At 40.5% G+C, this 9,215-nt stretch overlaps 1 protein-coding gene across 1 annotated transcript; it reads right to left on the reverse strand.

The window, feature by feature from the left end:
- Positions 1 to 1,087: 1,087 nt before the first annotated feature.
- On the reverse strand, positions 1,088 to 8,504 carry LOC109391295 (general transcription factor II-I repeat domain-containing protein 2-like). The gene is made up of 4 exons (XM_019658724.1): positions 8,149 to 8,504; positions 3,707 to 3,783; positions 3,210 to 3,282; positions 1,088 to 3,082 (listed from the first exon to the last, which is right to left on the reverse strand). Exon 4 carries the CDS (start codon positions 3,067 to 3,069, stop codon positions 1,135 to 1,137), a length of 1,935 nt encoding a protein of 644 aa, XP_019514269.1. The 5' UTR covers positions 3,070 to 3,082; positions 3,210 to 3,282; positions 3,707 to 3,783; positions 8,149 to 8,504; the 3' UTR covers positions 1,088 to 1,134.
- Between the last annotated feature and the right edge of the window lie 711 nt (positions 8,505 to 9,215).

Here is a 9,215-nt window from a genome sequence, read left to right on the forward strand (position 1 = left end):
GGTCTCTTAACATTCGGAGACCTAACATTCCAGCCTTGTTTGTTATTAAAAAGGAGAGGGGCTGGAGCTTCTAGGGGCTGCGAGAGGCGGGGGACATGGTGGAAGGGGCTGATAATGTAGGAAAAGCATTTTACGGCCAGTTCCATTTGCGAACGCCTGGAGTTGGCTCTGCAGGAATTGGGTGAAAAGGCAGAGGAGGCAGGGACCGAAGGCTAGGACCAAAAAGATAATGATTAGAGGCACAGTGAGGGGGAGAAGCCAAGGGCCCCAGCTACCCATAAACCCAGAGCTCCACTGGTACTTGTAGCGGTCTCTGGGTTTTTCTGGGGGAGGTGGTGGAGGATGGGAAGGGGGGATGGAGGAGGCTGGGGGGCTGGGAGAGGTCCTGTGATAGGGCCTGAAAGTGGTGTGAGGAGACTTCTAGCCCTGCTGTTCCCGTTTCTACCCCCAGAGATGCCCAGTAACATTAGGAGTGAAATAGAGACGGCCCTTTTTTGGCGCATGAGAGTGTATAGGGGGACAGGTAGAGATGGATTATTGGGGGGGGGGTCTGAATATCTGGAGAAAGTAAAACTAGGGTGTAGGTGCCTGTTCAGGAGGTGGGAAGGCAAGCATGAGGTTCCGAGGAAGAAGAGGCCAAAGGGGCCAAGGCAGGTGAAGAGGTCAAGGGAGAAGAAAGGGGCTAGGGTTCCTGTGTTTTGGGAGGGGGGAGGGGGCTTTTTTGTCTCAAATACTGAATGTGCCCGACATTGGCCCCCGTGAGGGGCTGTATGGGAATATCATAGAGTTTTAATGTCTAAAGAGATGGAGTTTGATGTAAAAGTCAGCTGGGTCAGATGGAACAGGTAGCTTAAGACAGTTGGATCTCTTTTCGCTGGTATGGGGGAACCAGGGGGGAAGTTTCATTGGGGTCTAAGACCTCCCCTGACAGTATAGGGCAGGGGTTGGCAAACTTTTGAGATGGAAGAGCCAATCCTGTCCCTCACAACAATTTAAAAATTATTCAAGAGCCATAAATATAATTTTACAAATAAGGAAAATTTAAAGTGATAGTATAACAAGTAATAGTATTAATTATATCTTTATTAAAATAAGAAAAATTCACACACAAAAAAATGCTCTAATTGGTTTTAATCAGTGTGAGCAATGAGCGTGCATTTCCTGAGAAAGTTTCTGTATCTCTGGCTTGTAACTAGTCGTTTTTAATTTAAGGCATGATTCCAAGTTGGCATCAGTAATTTGGCTCCTTAATTTACATTTAATGGAATTTATGTGAGAAAACGATTGCTCACATAAATATGTAGACCCAAAGATACTGAGAACACCAAATGCAAATTTTTTCAACTCATAATATGAGTCCGGAAGACTATTCCAAGTATTGAAAATCATTGAGTCTGCCTTCTGTAGGTCTTTTATGGCAGTCTGCTTGTGCTGTGAAATCAGACTGCATTTTTCTCTTTCCAGTTCTTCTATTTCAGTACCAAGACGTACAAATTTGGAGCTCCATAAGTCTTTGCTTGTCAAGTCCACCAATTGTATTTCAAAATTAGCCATGTCAATATCAAATGGAGAAAAATTTAATTCCTTAACGTTGGCATTAAGAGGATTTGTAATAAAAGCTAGAGTCGCTTTATTATTTCTGAATTCCTGAAACCTTTGAAGAAAAGATTCTCTCATGTTTAAAACTGCCGTCTTGAAATAATCTTTGTTGATGAGGGCATTGTTTTCTCGGCGATATTGAGACAAGTTTGGGAAATGAACTAAAGTTCCACTCTCTAAATCTTCAGTGAACAGAATCAGTTTCTTTTCAAATGAAATAACTTCTTCTAGCATTGAAAAAGCAGTATTTCCCTTGCCTTGTAATTTAGAATTGAGCTGATTCAGTTGTGATGTAACGTCCACCATAAAGTACAATTTTTGCAACCACTGATCTTCTGTTAATTCTGGATATTGAACACCCTTGTTGTCCAGAAATAGTTTGATTTCATTTATGCAAGATGAAAAACGCTTTAACATGTCGCCTCTGGAAAGCCATCGAACCCTGTTGTACTGGAGAAGATCTGAATACTCGCTCTCCATTTCACTTAGCAATTCTTTAAATTGTCGATGGTTAATTCCCCTTGCTATAATGGTGTTGGTAATCTTAATTACCAATTCCATGATTTTACCAATTTCTTCTGGAAATGTTTGTGCACAAAGTGCTTCCTGGTGGAGTATACAATGAAAAGTAATCACTTCATGATTAATTTTTTCTTTTAAAATTGAAACAAAACCCTTTCTCACACCTGTCATACTTTTTGCACCATCGGTTGCAATTGAAACAATTTTATTGAGCGGGATATGATTTTTTTCCATGCATTCAAGGACAGCATTTGCTATGTCCTCTCCATGCATTTGGCCCTTGAGTGGCAACAATCCCAGAAGTTCTTCTCTCGGACCCTCAGATGATATATACCGCACATAAAGGGAAACTTGGGCTATGTCCTTGATGTCGCATGACTCTACTGCAATTGATAAGGCTGAAGCTAATTTAATGTCTTCCACTTGTTGGTTGGTCACATTTGAGGACATTTTAACTGTCCTATCTGCTACTGTTTTGGCAGATAACGGTATGTTTTTAATTTTATTTAAAATCTCTGCTTTGTTTTTGAAATCCCGAAAAAGTTCTTCAGATGCATTAACAAAATAACATTTTATGTATTCACCATCTGTGAATGGTTTTCCTCTCTTAGCAATCTCCTGACTCACTACAAAGCTTGCAATATTAACATTATTGGCAGACTGTTTCCAATATTTATATACAGAACTTGATTTTTCAACATTTTTCTGAAGTTCTTCAACTGCTCTCTTTCTCGTGTCACCGACAGGATATTGTCTGGCAAATGTGGCATGTTTTGTCATGAAGTGTCTCTCCAAATTTGACTTTTTGTTGTGCGCCAGTTTTTCTTGGCAAATGAGACAGGTTGGAAACCCATCTGAGTTCGAGATAAATGCGAAAGATTCAGTCCATTCAGTTTTAAACTCACGATGCTCATCTATTGTTTTTCTTAATTTTTTCTTCGTAGCCATGTTGAGAAGCACCCTAAACAATATATTTTATTTAACACGTTACAAAAATGCATTATATTAAAAGGAAATAAAATAAACTAAGTGATTATTCAAAATAATAAATAACAATTAATCAAAAATATAATAAAAATAAATCTCACCAGTAACACGTTTTATTGTAACAGTTGCATGTGAAGTAAAACACGCCACGGTAAATCTTGACCGTCAACGTATCTAAATAAAATAAAACCAACATTATTTTTATATACATATTTAAAACAATTGCCTTTATAGTAATAATTGCCAGGTTGCCGTTATCAACAATAACTTTTAACTTGTACTCAACTTGGATGTGAAGATTAATGCAGTTTCTGGATGCACCCAGCCAAAAGAGAAGACTAATTGTAAGTTGCAGAAACAGTAAAGCGACACAGACTCCACATTTGCACAACTACACAAACCACAAAAAACAACTACATGTGCCTCCCCTAGATTCCCCGCTTTCACATTACGCCATTGCCAACATTACCTTGCCTAATAGAGGGCTCCCGTGGCTCACTTATTAGTCACTTTGTTTGGCTGCCCTGCCTACCATGTGCTCAACCATCCCCTCCACTCTCATCCTCCCTATAAGCTTATGAAACAATGTTATACTCACATCCTTCCAAACGGCTCCGTTAAGCAGGACCTGCTAAAACGCAATGTGTGGAGCAATGTCTTGAAGTTTTGTGAGACCTATAAAACAAATGAAATCACCATTATGTGAATAATATCCCTTAAAAATTTTATAAATGAAACTATGATAGTTTTATTTTCATTTTCAATTTTACTTCAGAGCCACATGTATGTACCCAAAGAGCTATAAATAACATCAATAGTCTTATGACTCCCATATTTATATCTATGGTTCGGGCCTCTTTTCTGAAATCCAGACTCATTTCCAGCTGCCTACAATCCAGTGCACTTGGGTATCTATTGGCCAGTTTAAATTCAACATGCCTACAACGAAACTTCTGATTTCCTTTCCACAAAAAGTCTAACCTACCTCCATCCTCCATCCTGGAATATTGGTGGAATATTGGCTACTCCATTGTTTTTTTTGTGTGTTTGTTTTTGGTTTTTTTTATTATTATTATTTTTAGTTTCAGGTGTACAAAACAATGCAATAGTATCGTTTTCACCCCTCACAAAGTGACAACCCCTCTCCTCCCATCCACGTCCTCCCACCCCTGATATCATTCACATCTATTACAATTCCATTGACGCCATTCCCACACTCTACTCCACATCCCATGACTATATATGTATTAAATTATAGTTGACATATAATATTATTCAATGGCAGCTTCAGATGTACAGTGCAGTGGTCAGGCCTCTATACCATCTATGAAGTGGTCTCCCTAACAAGACATGAGTCCATCTGGCCCCCTAAAATATATTTACAACATTATTGATTCTATACCCCAAACTGTCTTTTCTATCCCTGAGGCCATATTGTAGTTACCAATTTGTACTGTCTCGTCCCTTCCCCTTCTCCCTCATCCCCACCCCCTCCCATCTAGCAATCATCAGTTTTTGCCTCTGTGTCTCTGAGACTATTTCTGGGAAAACTAGAGCTCTTAAGATAAAGGTAATACAGGCAGCTCCAGGAGTCGGGGGTTAGTTTTTAGTAGTTATCAGTCCTGGGAGAGTGACTTGTCTGTTCAAAGAGGAGCTAAAGGTCTTTAGTTGGCTCACAGGAACAGAAGCAATAGTCTTTTTTTCTGGGGGAGTCCTGGGAGACTTAAATAAAACAGGTTTGACTGGAAGGGAAGGGAACCCAGCTGCTGACTCTCTGTAGCCTGATAGTAGTTGGGGTGTTTGGCAGGAATAGTAAAGAGTCCCTTCTGTTTAGGAGTTAACTGGGCTGTTAGAGATCCCACCCCTTCTAGGCTTTTAACAGCACTTGGCCCTGACTTTTCAACATTATGACTTTAAGGAGCTGTAATGTGTAGAAGAGTCAGCCTGGGGGAGGTGCCAGTTCTTATATTTTCAGTGCCTGCTGGACATTTTTCCGCTATTGTAACAACATAGAAAATAACGGAATTGAGGTCAGACTCCAAAGCAATGGGCAGCAATTAGAACTAGGGCTTAGAGGGCTCCTGACAAAACTTTTTCAAGAATCCTTTTTAAGTCTGATTTGTTTATTTTATATTATTTTTAAAGCATAGGCCAATGGTAAGGAATAGGCAGAGTAAAATGAGCCCAAATCTAGGGGCTTTTTATCTTTACTGCCGAATAGGTTTTAGAGGAAATAAACAGGTCCAGAGTGAGCGGTCAATAAAGAATAAATGTTTTTTATATTAATCAGGAAGTTAACAGGCTTACCTGCCACATCAAGGGTCACCCACAGTTCCACCTCTGTGATGAGAACAGCTTAGGACCCGCTGGGAACTTCAAGCCCAACAGTGATCAGAGCCATTTGTGGGTAGGGAGCTGGTCCCTGCTCCCATCAGAGCAGGGGGTAATCCCTCCTCCAGTGCCCTTTTAGTTTGCACTGGGGGCACGGTTGCTTTGGAGGATTAGGACATTCCTTACTCCAGTGGTCTTGCCTTTCCTCTTTTGGGGTTTCTGGGGTGCCCTGAGGTGGCTTCAGCCCTGGGTTGTCTATAATTGCGGCCAAAAGTCTGGCCTGTCTCTGGTCCTCTAGTCTCACTGTTCCTTTATTACTTGTTTTTCCTGTCTCGGTTGTTACAGATATTTAAACGATTTTTTTGGCCTTTTGTAGGTTCTGTGGCTTTTTATTGAGATGGAAAAATGGGTCAGAATTACTATAATTTCCCATCAGGTGAGGGAAAATATTAGGCCAAGCTTAATGAATTTACCCTAACTTATTTAGGTTTTTGGTAAAAACGGTTAAATTATTTTTTTTGTAGTTGTTTATATCTGACATGAAAAGGGCACATGAACACCAGTAGTCCTAGAATATAGAAATTCATATAACTATTAGCAAGGCTTAGTTTTTAGATTTAGTTAGTTTGTTTGTTTGTTTGTTATTTTCAGTAGCCAAAGACCTGATTAAGATAACATAAAACAGAGACATTATTGTGATGACATATATAATCTTTGTTTTTTAGGTAGAAAACTTTTTTATAATATTAGTAGTAGACCAATAGTCTAATAAACTTTGTCTTACGCAGCGAGAGAAAACTCAACTCGAATTTTGTACTAGCTTCACAACCTTAATTTTTACTGATAACCAAAAGCAAGTAATTAGCACTTTCCCTGGTAAATCGAGGAATATATTTTGTAATCTTCAAAAGCATAGGATCTTGTAATGTAATATATGATATATTCATTAACAGATCTTAATTTATCTTTTAACGTTCCTGCAACAAGAAGCCAGAAATAAACTCGGATCTATCCAATAATTGATATTTTAGTATTTCGTTATTTTGAAATACCTAGTTAAAAACTTTTATCATTTAACACAACTTAGTAAAAATAAGAAACCAGCCTTAGTATCAAATATTTCCTTAGATCATGTGATCCTGAGAAGTAGTTGAGTTCGTTTTTATTATCTAAATTAATATAAGCACTTAATCTCTTATTTTTAGCCATTCGAATATTATAAACTGATATTACCATCCAGAGGCAAAAATATTATAATATATATAAAACATAGAGAAGTATTGACCTTAGAGACTATATATATATAAACAGAACCACCAACAATTGTAGAGAGAACCTAAGATCTTATAGTTGTCCTTATAACTTCAGGAATCTGTAATAAGGAGTGGGGGGCTTGCCACCTGGGTTTAAAAGTGCCTCTTCTTTTTTTCCCTTCAGTTACCTCAGCCTCAAGTGGAGGCTGCAGCCTCCCTTTGTTGACATTTGAGGTTATCTGTAAGACCTTGAAACTCACTGAGAGTCAGAGAAATTTTTTTAAGAATTCCTTTTGTCAAGTTCCTGAATGTAGAGCTGGTGTACCAAACAATTTGAAATATATGACTTAGGGGGCTCACAGAATGTAAAGATGCAGAGCTCCCAATCAACTTGGTGTCTAAGACACCAATATGAAAGGAAAAGAGAAAAGAAAGACTAGAGACAAAAAAAAACAAATAAATTATATAAACCTGAGTACTTACAGAACCAAATCCTCCTGAAAAGAGGAGCTGGGGTTTGGGGGAGAAGGTTTAGGCTGACGATAGTAAGGCGTGGGCTGGAGGAAGAGGGGCCTGATTGTCAGCTGGGTCAAAGGAGGGAGTTTCATCTGGAGGAGAAGGCTTGGAGTGGGCTACAGGGGTCGGCAAACTGCGGCTCACGAGCCACATGTGGCTCTTTGGGTAAGTTCTGTCTCAAAAGTTTGCCGACCCCTGGAAGAGCCAATCCTGTCCCTCACAACAATTTAAAAATTACTCAAGAGCCATAAATATATTTTTACAAATAAGGACAATTTAAAGTAATATTATAAATGAAACTGATAGTTTTATTTTCATTTTCAATTTTACTTCAGAGCCACATGTAAGTACCCAAAGAGCCGCATGTGGCTCCCAAGCTGCAGTTTGCTGCCTCCTGGTGGCTCTTTTGGTTTCAAAAGTTTGCCGACCCCTGGGCTAGGAGAATGTGAAAAGTGTTGTAAGTTTGGCAGAGAGAGGGTGGAGCCCAAAGACTGAAGAAGGCCTGGATGTAGGGAATTTCTGACCACTTTCCGTTGCAGTGACTGAAGTCGTATTGGGGCCAGGCAGTGTTATAGTAAAAGCTAAGTTGTGTGGGTCAGATCTCCTGTAAGTTGAGCCCAAGGGCGTGTAAATTGCGGAGGAGATAACCCAGAGGGGTAGATTTGGCAGGGACTGAATGTGAGGTCCCCATGGTTCGAACAGATGGAGTGAGAAGGGTGAGGAGGGAGCCTCCTATTAAGGGGAGACTAAGGGGATGAGGCGTCCCAAATCCCGGTGTTCCTCGAGTACGAGTATGAGAGATCACTCACAGACTGGGCGTCCCCAAAACTGGGAGGATCTGAGCCCCCCGGGGCCAGAGGAACCTTCTGGCCTAGCGCTAGGACTTTCGGAAAACCGGAGAGTCAAAAGGCCCGAGCCGAGAAAAGGAGATCTCACTCACCCAGTGTGAGAGTCTGGCCTGATGTTGTCTGGGATGCCAGCAACAGAAGGGAGAAAGTCCCGAAGTGCGTCCTTATGGCAGGTCCGGCAGCTCCGGGAGGGCAGCCAGAGAACGGAACAAGCCGCGGGGAGGGAGAAGAGAAAGGGAAGGGACGATCCTGCTTTCTCTGCCCTAAACCCTCCCGGCGGTCGGCACCAAATGATAGGTCGGCCTGTAAAGGAACGCGCTCACAGTCAGGCAAGTTGAGAAAGTTTAAGAAAGTTTAAGAAAGGCTATTTTATTAAAAGACAGTCTATCGGGCTGAGCAAAGATGGCTACAGCCTGGGCTGCACGTCTAAAGGAGACTTGCAGCGCCGAGGGAGGGGGTGAGGAGGGTTATATAGGGGGCGGTGCTGACAGGGCAGCTTTGTTTGAACAGAAAACGCTGACTGCCTGTAAGCCAGTAGCCGGTTTGTGGTGTTTTCTGTTATCCCAAGTTTGGCTCTGTCTGCAGGTGCAGGCCAAGACATTTTGTTGTTTTCTTGCAGACATGGCTCTGTCTCTAAGTCAAGGTCTCTGAGACCTAACATTCAGAGATCTAACAAGCACAAAGGGAAAAAAAAGTGTGTCATGCCACTCTTAAGTACCAATCAGTAATTAAGATACAGCGAATCTGAAATTGCAATTAAAAGATCAATTGCATTTCCAAGTTTTCTTTATTTTTAGTCTTTTGCGGTTTCTTTATATTTTTTAGTCTTATATTTTGAGGTGTAATTTATACACAATAAAAACGCAAATCTTAAGTGTGCAGCTCAATGAATTTTTATTATGTATACAGCCATGTAACCACCCAGTGCACAATAAAGAATGGTCTCATTGCCCCAGAATGTGTTTTGAATGTTACCGAACAGAAAACAAAAATACCAGATCAGCCGATACTGGACCCCTGGTAGTTCTATAATATCTGAAATGTTGCCAACTACTTATTAGCTTGTTTGAAGGTCTCCAAGGTTCACTGTGCCCTGACAAGCATTCTAAGTATAATCTGCCTAAACAAAAATATATATTCCTTCTACTGGTGTATATGT

This window comes from Hipposideros armiger, unplaced genomic scaffold, assembly GCF_001890085.2.
Source record: "Hipposideros armiger isolate ML-2016 unplaced genomic scaffold, ASM189008v1 scaffold_288, whole genome shotgun sequence".
Lineage (NCBI taxonomy): Eukaryota > Metazoa > Chordata > Mammalia > Chiroptera > Hipposideridae > Hipposideros > Hipposideros armiger.

Coding starts and splice junctions, on each gene's coding strand:
- LOC109391295 (XM_019658724.1), bottom strand. CDS start 3,069: ATGGCTACGAAGAAAAAATTAAGAAAAACAATAGATGAGCATCGTGAG.